The sequence below is a fragment of the Elephantulus edwardii genome, unplaced genomic scaffold, assembly GCF_000299155.1.
Source record: "Elephantulus edwardii isolate Elephantulus edwardi_28Jun2011 unplaced genomic scaffold, EleEdw1.0 scaffold00006, whole genome shotgun sequence".
Classification (NCBI taxonomy): domain Eukaryota; kingdom Metazoa; phylum Chordata; class Mammalia; order Macroscelidea; family Macroscelididae; genus Elephantulus; species Elephantulus edwardii.
This window is the reverse complement of record NW_006399756.1, coordinates 29,475,005-29,494,594: the sequence shown is the minus strand read 5'-3', so window position 1 is coordinate 29,494,594 and position 19,590 is coordinate 29,475,005. Positions and strand designations below refer to the sequence as shown.

The window sequence follows — 19,590 nt, the reverse complement described above, 5'->3', positions numbered from 1 at the left end:
AATTATTAGTAATATCAATGAAAATTTAGAGAGATTTTGGATTTCCATTCATTCATTGTTTCACTTTTCTCCCCTCCCAACCCGACCACCCCCAGTACACTACCCTTTTGGAAAAGTAAAATTATTTCATTGTTTTGCAATCACCCCCCCAGGTCCACTCCACTACACAGCCTTCCCTCTGGACTCCTGTCATGACAAAAATACCTAATCACATATCCTTTTTAAACAGTTTTCTCCCTCATTTGTTTCAATGCAGTATACATTATTGAACCCATCTTTCTCAATCTCCCCCCAACCCCAAGGTCAGTCCTATTTTACAATAGTGGCACCATACAGTATTTGTCCTTTTGTGACTGAGATACTTCAACTCAGCATAATGTCCTCCAGGGTCACCCATTTTGAATAATATTGCATGAATTCATTGTTTTTTAACACAGCCTAGTATTCCATTGTGTGAATATGCCACAGCTTCTCTATCCATTCGTTGATGGACACTTAGGTTGTTTCCAACTCCTTGCTATTGTGAACAAAGCTGCAGTAAACATGGGTGTGCATATGAATTTTTTTAAGGGCTGTTTGGACTGGGCCTGAATACTATTTAAGCTTTAGGACTAAAGGCACTGAGTCTCACAATATTCATTGACCTTTCTTTCCTTAGAGGATCCTTTGTTTTACTATTTAAAAATTTGTTATAAGCAAATAATTATGTAAGTGTCCATATAAGAGAAAAATTAGAATTTTTGTTTTGCTGATAATGGTAATATGCTTTCAGCTTTTTTTCCAACTCTATGTCTCCAAATATTAAGCATTTCTTCCTGTGAATGTCTGGAAATGAATGTGTAGTCTTTGGGGAGTGGATTTGACTTACCAACCTATTGTTTTTGTAGTTTTCATATGTAATTGCTGTTCACAAATGTACTAATAGAGTAACATAGCATGCCACAGAAGAACAATTTTACAGTCCCTTCATTTTCATTACTTAAATATATTTCTTTGACTCTTTCTTTTCACAGACAAAACTTGCCAATGGCACTTCCAGTATGATTGTGCCCAAGCAGCGGAAACTCTCAGCAAGCTATGAGAAGGAAAAGGAACTGTGCGTCAAATATTTTGAACAGTGGTCAGAGTCTGATCAAGTAGAATTTGTGGAGCATCTTATATCCCAAATGTGTCATTACCAACATGGTCACATAAACTCCTATCTTAAACCTATGTTGCAGAGGGATTTCATAACTGCTCTACCAGGTATGCCTCCTGGTATTTGTTAACCATTAATTTGTTTGGAAGGTTTCCTACATTGGTAATTATGCTAGATTATCAGTTACCATCAATTATATATCTCTCTTATATCATCTGTGTTGGATTTGTTTCTTACAAATTGAATCTGTCACATTTTATTGGTATATAAATCTAGAGGACAGCCATCTGGCCAACTGACTGGAAGAGATCTGTATTTGTTCCCATTACAAAGAAAGATGATCTGACAGAGTGTAGAAATTATCGAACAGTATCATTGATAGCATATGCAAGCAAGATTCTGCTGAAGATTATCCAAAAACAACTGGAACAGCACATCAACAGAGAACTGCCTGAAGTGCAGGCTGAATTTAATAGAGGCCAATGGCATTAGGGATGTTATAGCTAATGTCAGATGGATCTTGGCTGAAAGCTGAGGGTACCAGAGGAATGTCTATCTGTGTTTCATTAACTATGCAAAGGCATTTGACTGTGTGGATCACAACAAATTGTGGCTGACTCTGAGAAGAATGGGAATCCCAGAAAACTTGATTGTGCTTATGTGAAACCTATACTTGGACCAGGAGGCAGTTGTCAGAACAGAGCAAGGAAACACTGTATGGTTCAAAATTGGGAAGAGTGTGCATCAAGGATGTGTCCTGTCTCCATATCTTTCCAGTCTATATGCAGAACAGATTATCCGGGAGGCTAGGCTCTATGAGGAGAAGTGTGGCATTAGGATTGAAGGTAGACTTATCAACAATCTGTGTTACGCAGATGACACAGTCCTGCTGGCTGAAACTGAGGAGGACCTCAGTGCTTGCTGCAGAAGATCAAAGACTGCAGCCTTCAATGTGAATTGAAGCTCAGCATCAAGAAAAAGAGTCTCACCACTGGGCCGATTGGCAGCGTCATGTTAAAGAGATTGAGATTGTTGACAGCTTCAGTTTGCTTGGCTCTACAATCACCACTCTTGGTACCAACAGCCAGGAAATTAAAAAGACAAATTACATTGGGAAAGTCTGCTATCAGAGACCTCTCCAAAATACTGAAGAGCAACAGTGTTAGTCTAGAGACTAAGGTGCACCTGATACAGGCCATGGTCTTTGCAAATATTTGCTGTGCATCAGAGAGCTGGCAATGACTAGGGATGATAGAAGGAGAATTGATGCCTTTGAGTTGTAGTGCTGAAAAAGAGTATTGAATATACCATGGACTGTTAGGAGAACAAACAAGTTCATCCTAGAGAGGGTAAAACCAGGTGTTCCTTGGAGGCAAGGATTCTGAAGCTTCGTCTAACATACTTTGGACATGCTGCAAGGTGGGATCAGTCCTTGGAGAGGGAGGGACACCATGCTTGGGAGAGTGGAGGGACAGCGCAGGAGAGGAAGGCCCTTGATGAGAAAGATTGATTCAGTCACTGCGGTAATGGTGATAGGTGTATCAGAGACAGTAAGATTGACAAGGGATATAGCAGAGTTTAGGGCTGTTGTACAAAGGGTCATTATGAGTCACAGGCAATTCAATGGCACTTAACAACAAAGGGCTAGGGGGCGGGGCAGGAAAAGCATGTGTTTTGAATCCAGCAGCTGATCTTGCAGAGAAGGATGCACAGTCTTCTCCCGTGTGATTACCGGCCTCTGAAAATCCTCTGGAGGGTCAGCTAGGAGTTGCTTCTGACTCAGTGGCATGTACCAACAACAGCAGCTGACTCAAAGTTTCTGCCTAAGGGAAGTCAGAGATGAAGGAATCCTTCTGAACTGTTTGAGGCCTTAGAAAACCTATATGTATCTGTAAAGAGAAAACACTTTGAATGTTTCTTTCTCACTTGAGGATTAAAGCAGCAACCAGAGGGTTATTAGTATCATCAAGTAGAGAGTTTAAATGGCAAGCATGTTTAGTGTGCACAGCCCTAGACCTACTCAAGAGTTTTCCTTTATGCAGTCTACAAAATAGTTTGTTAAATGCTAGCCAAGTTATTTATTGATCTAAGATTTCAGTTGGTTTTTTTCCATTCATTTTTGGTCAGCTGACATATAGGTTGTATAGTAATAGCTATTCTCAAATTTTAAACATTTGAAACTAAACATACCTCTCCCTGTCTTTCCACTTAATGATGTTTCTACACCAATATGTATCTCCCTCTTCTATCCTTACTTTCTGCATGCCCAAAATTTTGTATCCTAGCACAGTCTGACTTAGTGCTTCTCCCTCAGTACATTTAAAGAATATTTCCTTTACTGAACAGCTTTGAAACTATAGCAGTAATAGAAACAGAATGAGAAATGGACCTAATATAGAGAATTGGAGGGGAGGTCTGAATCAGAGTTTGAGATCCATCCATAGAACATCCCCTCGTGCTGAAATCCATATAGATAGATGTGAATTGTTTTCTGGAATCCTTTTTATTTTTAATGTCTTGGGGGGGTTTGCTGGTTGTTAGCTGTAACTTCCTTTTCTAAAGGAAGATGGAAAATATTGTTCATTTCTGTAACCTTATGGAAAAATTATTGACACTCATTTTACCCAAGTCTCTGTTTGAAAAAGAAACTGGACGACACTAGGGACAATGATGTGCCTTCATAAAAGAACATATGTTTTTCTGTTTCAAAGAACTTCTTGTGGAAAAGTCATTCACTGCCTCCTCTGTTCTTTTATTTGCCTGCACTTCTCTCTGACAGCTCGAGGTTTGGATCACATTGCTGAGAACATTCTGTCATACTTGGATGCCAAATCACTCTGTGCTGCTGAACTTGTATGCAAGGAATGGTACCGAGTCACATCTGATGGCATGTTATGGAAAAAGCTCATTGAGAGAATGGTCAGAACAGATTCTTTATGGAGAGGCCTGGCAGAACGAAGAGGGTGGTGAGCCTTTTAACTTCTTCACTATTCAGAGCTTCAGGATCTGGTCATTCAAAGTCATTGGAAGATTGTTGGGAACTAATGAGGCCACTGACGTGGGAAGAGGTTTCTCCCAAGAAAACCTAGTGAATTTAAACCATCTGTCTTTTGATTATCAATGCCGCTCCCTACCACTCAACCACCAAAATTCCCCTAATAATTATAAGAACCCCTAAATTATACCAGAGAGCTCTGCTGACTCAGTGGTAGGGAGTTGTGCTACCAACCCAAAGTCACATGGTTTGAATCCACCATCTTTTCTCTGCGGGAGAAAAATGGGACCTTCTTCCTCATGTGCAGTTAACTGCCTCTGAAAACCTGCTGGAGGGTCAGCTATGGATATGTTCTGACTCGACTATAAACTACAACAGATTATATCAGGTACTTAGGAGAGTTCTGTCACTCTGGCTGTCAAGAAGGAGTCCTGGTAGCACAGTAGTCCAAGGGCTCAACTGCAAACAAAGAAGTTGGTGATTTGACCTCGCCAGCTACTGTGTGAGAAGAACCTGTATCTGTCGCTTCCATAAAGATTTACAAGCTTGGAAGGAAGCCCTGTGAGACAGTCAGTCCTCCATTGGCCCACAGAGTCACTATATTAACATCAACTCAGTGACAGTCAGTGGGTTTGATTTACCTATTAAAAAGGCTTAATAAGATGCCACCTACTTCCTTAGTTAAATTACAAAAATGCATAAATAAAAAAATATTGTTAACTTCTGTGTCCCAGATAAGATTTTCTTCTCATCAGAATTGAAAATCTTTAGCTTGTTTTCTATTCTTATAGTATTAGAAGTAGTTTTTTGTATCATTTTAAGACATTCAGAGTTCACCATTTTGCCTGGACCAGAATGCCAGGACCAACTTTAAAAAATATGAACAAGCATGCGCACCTATGTTTATCGCAGCTTTGTTCACAGTAGCAAAGAGTTGGAAACAACCTAAGTGCCCATCAACAAATGAGTGGATAGAGGAGCTATGGTATATTCACACAAGGGAATACTATGCTGCATTGAAAAACAAGGAACTCATGAAATATTCAAAATGGTTGACCCTGGAGGACATTATGCTGAGTGAACTATCTAAGACAGAAAAGGACAAATACTGCATAGTGCCACTGTTGTAAAATGGAATTGACATTGGAGTTGAGGGGAGACTGAGAAAGATGGGATAAATTATGTATACTGCATTGAAACAGATGTGAGAGCGAGAACTGTTTAAAAAGGATATATGATTAGGTATTATTGTCATGACAGGAGTCCAGACGAAGTCTGCATAGTGGAGTGGACTTGGGGGAGGAATTGTATAACAATGAAAGAAATTGAAAGAATTTTTCTTTTACTTTTCAAAGAGAAGAACAAACTGGGGGGGAGGGGTGGGCAGAGAGAAAAGTGCAACAGTGAATGAATGGAAATAAAAAATCTCTGTAAATTTTCATTAAAATGAAAAATAAAAAATAAAAAATTAATTAAGAATAAGAACAAGCATTTGCTTATATAGGGAAATTTCAAGGCAGTTGGGACTATTTCTCTACCCCTTATAAGGAAAAAATAAATTTATAAAAAAGAAACTTCTTCAAATAATTCCTGACCTGATATGTCATTTCCCTCTCCAGAATTTCTGTTAAAATACACTGTTCCTGTTTGAACTGTTAATAGTAGTAAATCTTTGTTAGACATTGGGAGACAAGTGGGTTTTAATGGGAACAAAAATGGGAAACTAGAAATAAGTAAGCAGTTCTTTGCAGTTGAATGTGAAAATGCCGAAAGTAAACAAGCTCCACAATTTTGCTTAGCACTAGTCCTAAATGATCTCTTACTATAGCTTCAAAGAATGTACAAATAATTGAAAAGATGAATTTTTGTCCTTTTTAAAAGGGCAAAAGGGGTTGTAACTGAGAAATAATTTAGGATCTAGCCCAGGGAGCCCCGTAGCATAGTCAGTAGGGAGTTGTAATGCTGACCTAGAGACTCAGTGTCCAGCAGTTTGAATCTACCCGCAGCACCATGGGAGAACAATGGACAGTCTCCTCCCTTTATAGTTTACAGCTTTGGCCACCCAGTGGAAGGTTGCTGTTGGAGCTCACTTGACACCATGAGTTTTTCAGCACTGTTCTTCACCCTCAGAAACCCATTCCCATGCTTTAAATATCCTTTAGATTTCTGCCTATGTAATCTCCTGGTCAGACATATTTATCCTCTTCGTTTTTTGTGACCCCATCAAATCACAAATATTTGTCTATCACATGAAGACCTTCTTTATTCTATACCTTTGATTTTCTTGTGGAGTTTCTTTTTACATGTCTTTCTTCTTATGTTAGCCTTCTTTTAAATTTTTGGTGAGTTTTTCTCTTTAAAGCTACTGTCTTACTAAGCCTCGTGAGTTAGTAAAGCCTTTGTATGGTCACTCTTGCCATATGTTATCTTTAATATTTTCCTCTACTTCTTCAAACCAAAAATATGTAAATATTATTTTCTCTTAAAACTTATAGAGAGTGCTGGTGGCCTAGTGGTTAAGAAATTGGACTGCCAAGCCAAAGTGAGACAGTGCATATCCACCAGCTCCTCTGAGGGAAGAAGATGGGGAGTATCCCCTGCAATTTCCACCCTCTGAAAGCCTGCTGGAGGGTCATTCCTCAGTCAGTTCTGACTCGATGGCAATGATTGTTGTTTTTGTTGAGTAAAGCTTTGGATTTCTAAAGTTTACTTCTTCTTTGCTGCTGTATTCTAGGTTTAGATGTATTTGATAGCCTATCCCTAGGGCATGAACCTCTATCATTTTCTCTAATACTCAATACCAAATAGACTCTCACCTACTCTGTTATGCTAAGTCCTAAAAGTATAATAAAAGGCCACTTGGGAAAAGTCTATTTTCTTAATCAGCAAATCATTTTATGATAACATTTCTGAGTTTAATACTTAGCATTTGTCATATAACCACACTCTCAATAGATACTAGATATTTCATATGGAAGTAGTCCCTGTTGCCTGAATGCTTCCATTGAAAAGGCTTGACTTATGGCAACAGATAGATTTGTGTTCAACACTAAATTACCCTTTTTTGTAGCACCTTGGATTTGAAAAAGTTTAGATACTTTAACAAGGTTTGGTAAAAAATAAGATCAGTGCTCATGAGTTTCACTTAGGATGTAGAAACTGTACTAATGTACGTAAAGAGCCTGGAGTCCCTGGATACCCTTGTCAGAGAGCTATGGTGCACAGTGAGAGCTAACAAGTGGTTAATGTGGGCTCTAGAATCAGGATAAAAACCTAGGTGAACTGTATTAGCTATGTGACCTCAGGCAAGTTACTTAACCTGTGTGACATTTTCTGTACCTGAAAGATCAAGATAATGATTTATATATAGCTCATTATATTATGACAGTACTGAACAACAACAAAAATATTTTCTTTCAAAATCTATGTGAAGTTTTGTTTGTCTACAGATATATAGGATAAATATGTCTTTGAGTCAGAATTATGTCATAAGTTAGTTTCCTTTGCATTTTTCTTGGCAGTTTACAATATTTCTTCCTCATGTTAGTCCCTTTTTAAAAACTTCATTAATGTAGTATCTTCATTGCCAATTTCTTTCCATATTAACTGACAGTAGAGCCATCTACCTTCATTATAGGAAATTTTCTCAACTGATTTTCAAGGTGTATAACAGGGAGAGGGCAGGAGAGAAGCACTCCTGGCGACACTGAACAATTAATTATATTGTAATGGAGCTATAGAGGGAGGAGTGGATGACTGGCCCAGAGAAAACATGATTTCTGTGGTGCCAGGAGTGCACTCAGAGGCATTTCTGCCTGTCTCCACTTTACAAGGCACAGTGCCAGTGAGAACAGCAGTTACTACACCCATAGTGGAGTTTACTAGCTTCCACACCGTGTTTGGTGGGTTCTTAACTTCAGAATGAGGAATTAAATTTTTTACTCAGCAGGATGTGATTGCCATTTACTGAATTTTTTTGTAACAAAGATCTAGCTTGGGATATGAGTCTTCCAGAGATGTGCTGTCATAAGGAAGGGGATGCTAACAAATGTTGCTCACTGGGATCAGGAAAGGCAGTAAAATGCATGTATGTTTGTGCATTGCCAGGAACATACCTGTGAAAGTCAATTTTATACCTTAGACTTGACACCATCAGTGCTCTTAGGCATTTCTTTTCTTCTTCTGCCTTACCTGCTGTTGGACACTCCTGTGATCCCTTTGGTTTTTGTTTTGTTTTGTTGTTGGAATGAACCAAATTGCTCCTTTTAAAATAGCTATGCTGATCAACAATAACCACAATGCCTGAGCAGCCCATATACCTCACGCTTACACAAATAGAGACCAAGAAAAAGTTCTTTCCACAGCAGTGTCTCTGATGCTAGACACCATTGACACATGCACAGCTTTACTCAGTGAAGAAAAAATGATGTCATGCACTCATTCAAAGGTAATAATTGCCGTTATTAACAGAGGTTTGTTGTTTGGTTTGGTGTTTTCTGGGTGGTTTTGGTTTGGGGTTTTGTTGTTTGTTTGTTTTTTTTTTAATAAGGCCTATTAAATCTTCCAGTGTTGTTGGTTTATACCTTTGCATCAGAACCAACCCATAGCTGACCATCCAGCAGGTTTTTAGAGGCAATATGCCTAACTTTCCCCCACAGAACAGCTGTTCAGTTCAAACCTTTTGGTTACCACCATGACTCCTTTCCACTAGGCAGTGTAACAGACAGACCGATACCATATAACATCACACAGTTAACATCCTACATGTGTTATGTACCCACAGAAATAGTATGACTGTGCATAGGATACATATGTGAAACGAATATGTGAAGGATTACATGATTTTGCAATAATTGTATGTGTCATTTGCTAATAAGATATGGTATATGAAATCCCATTATACATACTCTTTTGATACTGTAACATTAAGGACTGATACTCTCCTTCCTAGAATCAGATTGTTGAGTAGCAAAACTCCATGTTCCTAAACCAAATGGCAAGTACTACAATTATTTTGATGTTTTACACTGGAAATAATAATGTTATACCAAAAAGAAAACCAAGATTGGTTCTCCTTGATATGAAATCAGGCCTAAATTTAGATTTCCCCAGGTTTTGTCACAGAGATTATGTGGGAGGGGTGGTAGATGTTAAAACATATTGAAGAAGTGCTCCTTGTAAATGTGTAATAATATTTTCATTGGGAAATATTTGTTGTTTTTTAGGGGACAGTATTTATTCAAAAACAAACCTCCTGATGGGACTGCTCCTCCCAACTCCTTTTATAGAGCTCTTTACCCTAGAATTATACAAGACATTGAGGTAAGGATCTGTATGTATTTGAGTATTTCCCAAGCACTAGAACGTTGTCAGCATTCTTCAGTGTACTCATCTGGTATTCATGGAAATTTACTGGTAGCAGTGGCCATAATGTTTATAAAGAGCACCAAGCAGCTAACCTCGTGGTTCATAGCTTGCCCTCTGTTGACGAGCAATCTCTTTCTGCTAGGTTTCTATTTCTTGAATCATTATATGCAGGAGAGTTTTTAAAACTAAATCTTTAATCGCATTGCACATGAAAATAAGTTTTATAAATGTATATAGTTTCCTTTAAAAAATACTAATTTATTTACAAAGTTCATGTATATTGTTTTTTGCACCAGATCTTTCCTATTTCCTTTTAAAAGCATATTTTTTAGTGAGCCTTGAGTTTTCTATATTGTATACAGTGAAGCATTGAGCATTTGTTATTGGTTGCCATGAAAGTTATTTTAACAACTAGAAGAAATATCCAAGTTGGTTCTGATCTTCTCCTACTTACTACCTTTTAACCATCCTTCCTCTCAGACAATAGAATCTAATTGGAGATGTGGAAGACATAGTTTACAGAGAATCCATTGCCGAAGTGAAACAAGCAAAGGAGTTTACTGTTTACAGTATGATGATCAGAAGATTGTAAGCGGCCTTCGAGACAACACAATCAAGGTAGCTGTGGGGTGGCAAAAATGGCCATATTCTAAAGTAATCCAAACCATTAACTCTATAAACATTATTTCTAGAAAGTAGTGATGATTTTAATTGGTTTCCAGTCCCAGAGCCAAATTATTAAAGATAGCCACTTCCTCCAAAAGAGCATATGTACACATGGTCAATCATTGGGGTAAATTCTCGTAAAGTGTGCTGAAATGGACTGTTGCTCCTTTGGCCCCATAATTATAGGCTACTCTACTCCCTAATGTGTAGGATAAACTTTACATTAGTATGAAGCCACGTGTGTGTGTGTTTATACAAACACACACATATATAAATATGCATTTAGCTTCATCTGCAGGAAAGAATGCATTCCACGCTACTCTGGGCTTTGATTCTTTTGGGAATCAAACATATAATAGAGCCAACAAGTCTCCACAGACCCCCCATTATCACAGTGATCAAAAGGATCTTCTTGTTTGCCATCCTAGATCTGGGATAAAAGCACGTTGGAATGCAAGCGAATCCTCACAGGCCACACGGGTTCTGTCCTGTGCCTCCAGTATGACGAGAGGGTAATCATAACTGGATCATCGGATTCCACAGTCAGGTAGAAAATATCAAATATGTTTTGAACTCTGAAATATCTGTTTCACTCTATCCTTTGTCATAGATAGTAATTTTATATATATATACAAGAATATAGTTCTGAAACATCCTAACTAAAGAAGAATAAATCAATCATCAGTTATCCTCAGCATTTTTGTCCATCGTAGAACTTGAAAGCTTGATTAAGGAATTCTTGAGGTAAGTGTGCATTTTTGTAACATTTAAGGAAACAACCCATTCTTTTTTTCATTTGGGAAATTCATTATTTTTTAAAAACAAACAAACAAAATGACACCTCACAAGGGAATGACCTGAGTAGAATGAAGGCTGCCTTTATCCAGTGGTTATAACTATAGTGCAGGTATGCATTATCTCCTTTAAATGTGTATAGGTGAGCCATGCTCTCTCTTTGCCAGTCCCTCCCCTGCCGTCCCTGCAGTTTTTAATTGCACACTTCACTCAGGGAGGGGGCTCTCAATTTCCAGAGGCATTAGTGATTTGATGACATAGCCATTATGCTGCTGGAGTCCAGTGTAGCTTGAGTTCTGGATACAGACAGCCCTGCTGGAAACCTCTGTTAGAAATTTTGCCTTAAGCTGAAGGACTTAGCAAATATAATGCATCAAAAGTAACTTCTTTTTTAAAGAAACTAGACAAAAAAGAAAATCAGTTAACTGTATTGTTAGATTCTCTGTCTTCAGTTATCCTCTGTGAATAGTGAAGTCTCTTCTGTTCCTTATCTTTTGATTTAAAGGCATGGACTCAGTCCTTATAGTTAGCAACATTTCACATTTATTGGTGTTTGTAGAATATATCAGGGAAGCTGGAACACTATTGGGATAGGCTAATATCATTCATTGGCTAAGAGAGAAAAGATTTTCTGAAAAAGAAGTTAAATAGAAAAAGCAAAATGTTTCAGGAAAGCCAAAGTAATAACACTATAAATATATATATATATAAGCACAAAATTCTCAAGCTAATCCAGGGTCCCACACTCTGATTTCTGGTTTGAAGCCTATGTTTGTAGTTAGTAGGATGGCTGTTCTTGTCCCCATCCCATGTAAAGTACGATACATAAATAAAAGCTTAGTCTTAAGCGTCTGTGTTATTTTGAGCCTTAAATTCTTCATGCCCAAATCCATAGTACTAAGAAAATCGTTTTCCTACAGAGTATCTTCTTAAAAATGTATTGCTGTCAGGTTTGAACTCACACTTAATTGACCCTCCATCAGCTTTCCCAAGCTGTAAATCAACCGAGAGGAGATTGCAGAATCACTGGTGAATTCAAACCTCAGAGGTGTGGCCTTTGGATTAGCTGTGCAATGCCCTGTGGATTATACCCCCAGTGCTTTTACAGAGCATCGTAGGCTCTATCAGTGTTGGTTCCTGAGAACTGCCAATGTGTTGCTAATACTGTGGTACTAACCCTATTCCCAGTTTAAAATACATCTCAGTAATTCTGTCGTATGAAATGTGTGACATTTTATAATAATTGATCATAAAGAAGGTGAGGAGATTAGTGATCATACTGGTAATAGATTATAATACTATCAAAATCTAAGATAACCTTCTTAATGTTGTTTGTTTCAGAGTGTGGGATGTAAATACAGGTGAAATGCTAAACACACTGATCCACCATTGTGAAGCAGTTCTGCATTTGCGTTTCAATAATGGCATGATGGTGACGTGTTCCAAAGACCGTTCCATTGCAGTATGGGATATGGCCTCCCCGACCGACATTACCCTCAGGAGGGTGCTTGTTGGACATCGAGCTGCTGTCAATGTTGTAGACTTCGATGATAAGTACATCGTTTCTGCATCTGGAGATAGGACTATAAAAGTAAGAAGCCAGAGGTCTTTATTTATTTATTGTGATTTGAGTGAGGATTTACAAGCAATCACTCACATTTGGGATTTGTTTGTGGAAAGGCTTGTAATGTGAAAATGGTACACCCATATGCACCTACTACTCAAAAAAATCATATTTCTTAAAAATAGTTTAGCATTCATTTTATATTATTTAGCACCATAATTCTAATGATTATGCTTTTGATAATATTGTTTGGTTAAGGGTCCCCCCCCTGTAATTTTTTCTTTCCATCAAGCAAACATGACAATACCACCATTTTCATTTAAATGAACCATCTACATTATAGTTACATGCACAACTAGACAATTTTAGGGTGCATTTTAATTGCTTTCTTACTATCATTTGTATACATTGTGTTAACATTGTGTTTCATTTGTGTACACTGTGCTTTAACAATCACTTATGTGTTTTGTGTACCTAATTACTATTGATCACTGCTTTTTATCAGCCTGTCATCAAATCCCCATTGCACATTGTCTGTTCCTTCCCGGCTCCCATCATCCATCCACTAATCTCTGCTGCCCTAGTAGGTTTTTTCCCCCTCCTCCTCCTACCCCCCTTCGCTCCTTCCCCTTTTGAACAGTTATACATATCCTGTACCTATTTGCTAATTGCAGTAAGCCATGTTGTCCCATCCCTGATGACCCTCCTTGTCCTCATCCTTTACATTGTTCATTGACTCTACATTCTATCTCTGTTCTCCCAATCTCCCCAACCCCCATTTACCCTCCTGTTTTCACAGAAACACATTCATGTCCTTTTGTGACTGAGTTATGTCCTCTTGCCTCGTCCATGTTCAATAGTATTTTACAAATTGGTTGTTCCTTTGTGCTGCATAGTATTCCATTGTGTGCATGTACCACAATTTAAGAGAAACCGTGGTACATTCACACATTGCGCCACATTTTCTTATGTTAGTTTATGGGCATTTGAGCTATTTCCATTTTCTCACTATTATGAATAATGGTGTAATAAACATAGATATACATACCTTTCTTTGTGCCTTGGCTCTGACTTCCTTAGAGTATACTCCTAGTAGTGGAATATCTAGGTCATTTAAGATTTCTATATTTACCTTTTTGAGGAATCACCAAACTGCCTTCCATAGTGGTTGTACCATTTTACAGTCTCATGGGCAATGTTTAGAGTTCTAATCCTCACCAACATTTATTGTTTACTTCCCTGTTAATCTTTGCTATTACTGCTGAGGGAAGATGATATCACATTATTGTTTTGAATTGCACCTGTATTATTGCTAGTGATTTTGAACATTTCCTCGTGTGTTTGTTGGTCATCTGAATATCTCCCTTGGCGAAGAGTCTTTCAATGCCTTTGGCCCCTTTGATAATTAAGTTATCAGTGTTTTTCTTGTGGAGACACCATATACTGTTTATTTTAGTTACGAGTTCCTTTGTCATTGCCAAATATTTGTCCCAGTCTGTGGGCTTTCTTTTCCACATTAATTACTGTAACCACAACTTCTCCCATTTCCTCCTCTCATTCTTACTCTTTCCATCACTCTTTATGTTTACCCCATCCTGCCTTCTGGACTTGATATACTTGGGCAAATGTTGCTCTCTTGGCCTTGTGGGTTGTTGCCTCTCTAGAGCCTTACAGAATTGTCTTTTTGTTTGAGTTTGTTTTAAAGTGGTTAATCATGGTAGTCAGGTACCCTCTAGTACTTCTCATCTCTCAGTCATGCAAGTCCAGATTGACTAATTGGCTCACTACATCTTTGCTTGTCTTCTTTGTTCTGGACAGGAAGAAACCAGTAATTGAACTTTTTTTTTTAATTTTTTTATTATTATTTTATGTGTGTGTGTGTGTGTGTGTGTGTGTGTGTGTGTGTGTGTGTACCGTTAAATCGGATCTGACTGGTACAGGAGGAGATTGTCCCTCCTTTCCCGGCAGAGCATCTGGTGGATTTGAACCATGAGCCTCTGGAATTGCAGTGCAGCTTCTTGCCACTGGGCCACCAGAGCTCCCCTAGTAGTTGAACTTTTGATAGTTGGTCACTATCTTTTAAGACTCCAGTCGCTTATCACCAAGGTAGAATGTAGATACTGTCATGTTATGACAGTTGACTTTTCTGTCCCTTCATACAGTGTTTCCAAGACCCAAAACAGCAACTCACCACTGTCCGTACATCTGATTATGATTAAGAAGTTTGCAGGGCTTTGTCCTCTATTAGCTCAGAAGACACTTGAGATCCTTACATATGAACTTCACTGTAGAATACAGTATAGACCATCACTTGTTATAATTCAGGAGATTGGTCTATGTAAAAGCTGAGGAGGACAAAGTATGTGACAATTTTGCTTAGGTATTTAATTCCTAAAAATAATGGTATATGTATGAAAGGCAGTCATAAATTTAGCTCAGGATCAGATTTACCTGTAAGAATAAATCATTTTGAGAAATTCTCATATGGTAGTAGACCATTAAAAACTGGCTCTAGATTATCATAAATTGAGTTTGTCATATTTTTATTTCATTTTGCATGGGAACTTCTCCAAATGGTTCATTCTGTTTTTCTGCTCTCCTAAGATTTTGGGTTTCCATAGATCTTTTCAGTACAAGTACTAACGCCAAGTGCTTTTTTTCATTTTCAGGTATGGAACACAAGTACTTGTGAGTTTGTAAGGACCTTGAATGGACACAAGCGAGGCATTGCCTGTTTGCAGTACAGAGACAGGCTGGTAGTGAGTGGCTCATCTGACAACACTATCAGGTGAGCGGCAGGTGCCCCTTCGCAGAAGCAGTCATATTCCTGCCGCCGCAAGATGTTTTTACTTTCTCTGTTTGTCCCAAGCACAGAGACAGCACAGCAAAGCCTTTTGCTGATCTGTTGCCATCTTAAAATAGTTTTATCAGCACATAGACTTATTGGAAAGGTACATTTTTAATTAGGAAGTGGACAAAAGAGACAGGTAGATAGAAGTTTAAATTTCACCACTGAAAATAAATAAATAAATAGCTGAAAGCTCTTTGCTGTTGTTTTAAAGGAAAACAAAATACTTATTTTTCTACTAGACACTGATTTTCTTTTCTTAGCATTGCCTGAGACACCGGTCTTGGAAATAAAGTATTCTTTAATATTTTTCCTTTATAAAGAGGAGTAGCACAGATACAGTTCAAACTTGGAAGATGTGTCCATCCTCTCCCTTTCTTCACTAAAGTACTAAGAGGTTGAAAAGGCTATTAGGAGGGAAAAAACCCAACAGAACTATTGTTAGATCTAAGGAAATATAATTGCTGGAAATCACTTGAAATGCCTTAAAAGCCTACAATTTTATAAATTAGTATATAAGTATTTTGAAAGCTTTCCACTTCCCCGATATAAGCACTATATTGTGCAGTGTGTGAAAGCAGTGTCCTTAGTAACTGAGTTGAGATAATGGGCAAAGCAGGAGATCAGGGACACTCTGCAGCTCATTGGTCATTCAGGAAGCCTTGCTTTCTTTTCTTGGTCATTTCTTTCCCAGATAGCTGCGTACATTGCCTTTATCCCTTTTATGCCTGGAAGAACCTAGTTACAGAATTATAAAAAGTATGTGCTTGGGAAATGTTCACTTTATTTGAACTACAGATAATTTTTCTCCTTGCCCAAGTTAAAAGTGCAAAACTAAGTAAATGGCACTGCATTTCCTATGGATGTTGATTGATTTTTATTTTGGTAGGTTCTTCCAAGTCATACAACTAAATTGTCATAACATTTCTAGGCTCAGAAAAGAACACACAAAATTTCATGTGATGCAATTTTCTCTTCCAGATTATGGGACATTGAATGTGGAGCATGTTTACGAGTGTTAGAAGGCCATGAGGAATTGGTGCGCTGTATTCGATTTGATAACAAGAAGATAGTCAGTGGGGCCTATGATGGGTGAGTTTGCTTACATGGTTTTTGAAATCTGTATGTTGCCTTACAAGGTTATAATTATAGCCTCTCTTTATCTCCTGATGATGAGTAGTTAAAACCACAAGATACAGTGTTCAAACCAACCAACTGCTTTGTGTGAGAAAGAGGAAGCAGTCTCCTTTGTCTTACAGAGTAGCTGTTGAGTTGGGATCACCTTGATGATAGTGGGTGTCCAGAAGCTTTTCAGATTGCCTTTTTTTCTCCCCCTAGAGCTGCTGGTAAATTCAAGCCTTTGGGTTAGTAGCAAAACTCCTTATGAATTGTTGTTGTTGTTGTTGTTGTTGTGTGCCATCAACTTGGAACCAATTCATAGCTGACCCTCCAGTGGGTTTTCAGGGACTGTAAATCACATGGAAGGCTATTACCCTTCTTTTTCCCATAGTTCAGCTTCCTACCACTAGGCCACTAGAGCTTCCTCCCCATATGTAATTTTTGTTGTTGTTATTAGATATCATCAAGTATGACTCATAGTAACCCTGTAAACAACAGTTCTGAACCCTGTCTTCTCCTGTGCCATATTGTCATCCCTGACACCCTTTGAGCCCATTGCCACAATCATTGAGAGTCTTCTTGTCTTTTTCTGACCCTCCACTTTTCCAAGCATGATATTCCTTTCCAAGGACTAGCCTCTCCTAACAATGTTTCTAAAGAAGGTGAGCTGATAGTAACAAGAAGCTACACTGCAATCCCAGAGGCACACGGTTCAAATCCACCAGATGCTCTGCTGGAGAAGGAGGGGCAATCTCCTCCTGTACCAGTCTGATCCGATTTGACGGTACACACACATGCAAAATAATAAAATAAAAAATTTTTTTAAAAAAAAAGAAGGTGAGCTGAGGCTTCACTATATTTGCCTCTAGGGAGTACTCTGGCTGTACTTTATCCAAGACACATTCTGTTTGTTCTGATATTCAGTGCTCTTTGCCAGTACTACAATTCAAAGTCATTAATTCTTCTGTCATCCTTATTCATTTTTCAGCTTTCAGATGCATAGCTGGTGATTAGAAAGACCACAGCATGATCCTGCACACCTTAGTCTTTAAACTGACATCATTGCTCTTCAGGACTTTGGAAAGCTCCCTGACAGCAGAGTTTCCTAATGCTATACATCTCCTGAGGAGAACTTCGGTTCTCTTTGTTGTTGAATGCCATGAAGTCAGAATCAACCCATAGCTGACCCTCCAGCAGGTTTTCAGAGGCACAGGAGAAGATTGCCCATCCTCTGCCATGAAGCAGCCGGTGTTTTTGAACGATGTGTCTTCCAAATTGCAGCACTACTTTACCACTAGGCTACCAGCACTTCCTAGGGGCTTAGTGGTAAGGAATCACATTCCCTCAGTGGTTTAGTGGTAGAAATAGCACTGCCTAATCAAAGCTCTGTGGTGGCGTAGACTATAGGGAGTTGCACAATAACCCAAAGATGGCGACTCTGGCAGTTCAAACCCACAAGCAGCTCTGTGGGAGGAAGGTGGGCTGTCTCCTCACATGCAATTGACAGCTTCCTAAAACCTGCTGGTGGGTCAGCTCTAAGTCAGTTCTGATTCAGCAACAGTGAGTTTTTGAAGTGAAGGAAGTGTTAGAGGTTAGTGTCTTTAGAACTTAGGTACTTGAGGTCTTAAATTTTTTTTTTTTAGATTTTTAAAAAATTTTTATTTTATTATTTTGTGTGTGTGTGTGTGTACTGTCAAATCAGATCTGACTGGTACAGGAGATTGCCCCTCCTTCTCCAGCAGAGTATCTGGTGGATTAGAACCGTATACCTCCGGGATTGCAGTGCAGCTTCTTGCCACTTAGCCACCAGAGCTCCCTGAGGTCTTAAATTTTTATCTCATTAAAAGTGACTCCTAAAAGTGTAGCTCTTGCCATCACCTTTCCAGCATTTTAATTACTAGGATATTCGTAAACTTTATTCTTCAATTCTGTTTGTTAAAGAATCTATTCATGTTATCTTACAAACTCATAACACATAGTTTGGTAAGTGCTGTTGAGTCAGAAATGACATGCATAGCTGACCTTCCATTGGATATTCAGAGGTTGTAAATCACACGGAAGGAGACTGCACATCTTTCTCTTACAGAACAATTGTTAGATCTGATCTATAACCCTTTTGGTTAACAGTATAATTCCTTATCCCTTGGCCAACAAAGCTCCCTGCCAAGCCCATAGCACATAAGTATATTAGCTTATGGAGCCCTCTTTATCATTTCTTCTTATCAAGTTGGCTGATACTGAGTGGAAAGCTACAGTTCCAATAGTGGCAACTTTTATTTAATATTAGAAACTAGCTTATAGCATCATCTAAGTTCTTGAGCTGGCTGTATTGATCATTAAGCCAGCTCAAGCAGCAGAGAATGTAGCAGATGGTATGCCTCTGCTTTGAGTTAGCCCTCACCGCCATGCCCTTGGGAAATTTTTCAGGGTATGATGACATGTTTCAGCTGGGTCCAAGGTTACATTTTCTCATTGCCTTGATTTTGACCTGCGCCTACCTTTTTTGAGTTTTGTCTGTTATTTTCCTTGAGGAGACATGACCTATCATAGATTTTTGGCAAGGCTAATCTTAACTTAATTGAAGTTAAAAAAAAGGCGGGGGAAGGTTTGCTTATATAAACTCCAGACTCTTAAGTGGACCTGACTTGCTTTGGTGGAGGTGACCTGGACCATTGGTTGAACTAACCAAAAAGAAAGCATTTCACAATTATAGATTTCTAGATCTAAGTGAGCTATTTTTTCACAGTGGAATGTGTAAGGAGCTCTGGGAACCTAATGGGTAGAGGGTTGTGCTGCTGTCTCAAAGGTGGCACCTCTCTGGAGGTTCAGATCATCCAGTGGCTCTGATGGAGAAAGACGGACAGTCTCCTCTCAAGTGATTTACCTCTGAAAACCTGCTGCAAGATTACCTATGAGTCAGTTCCAGCTCCATCGTGGTGCCAGTGTGATGTACAGAATCTCTTCTTGGTGTCACAATGGTTAAATTTATTATTCACCTAACTTCAATGAATGTCTATCTGTGTTTCATTGATTATGCAAAGGCATTTGACTGTGTGGATCATAACAAACTGTGGCTGACTCTGAGAAGAATGGGAATC

General features: G+C 38.6%; 1 protein-coding gene across 2 annotated transcripts in view; it reads left to right on the top strand.

The window, feature by feature from the left end:
* BTRC (beta-transducin repeat containing E3 ubiquitin protein ligase) overlaps positions 1-19,590 on the top strand; it is a 201,211-nt gene that overhangs the window by 170,394 nt on the left and 11,227 nt on the right. For both annotated transcript variants that reach the window (XM_006880013.1, XM_006880012.1), the window contains 8 exons: positions 1,014-1,245; positions 3,918-4,104; positions 9,359-9,455; positions 9,981-10,118; positions 10,595-10,713; positions 12,303-12,552; positions 15,195-15,313; positions 16,355-16,465. In XM_006880013.1, the coding sequence (XP_006880075.1) occupies positions 1,014-1,245; positions 3,918-4,104; positions 9,359-9,455; positions 9,981-10,118; positions 10,595-10,713; positions 12,303-12,552; positions 15,195-15,313; positions 16,355-16,465 (1,253 nt within the window). The remainder of the gene's footprint in view (positions 1-1,013; positions 1,246-3,917; positions 4,105-9,358; positions 9,456-9,980; positions 10,119-10,594; positions 10,714-12,302; positions 12,553-15,194; positions 15,314-16,354; positions 16,466-19,590) is intronic.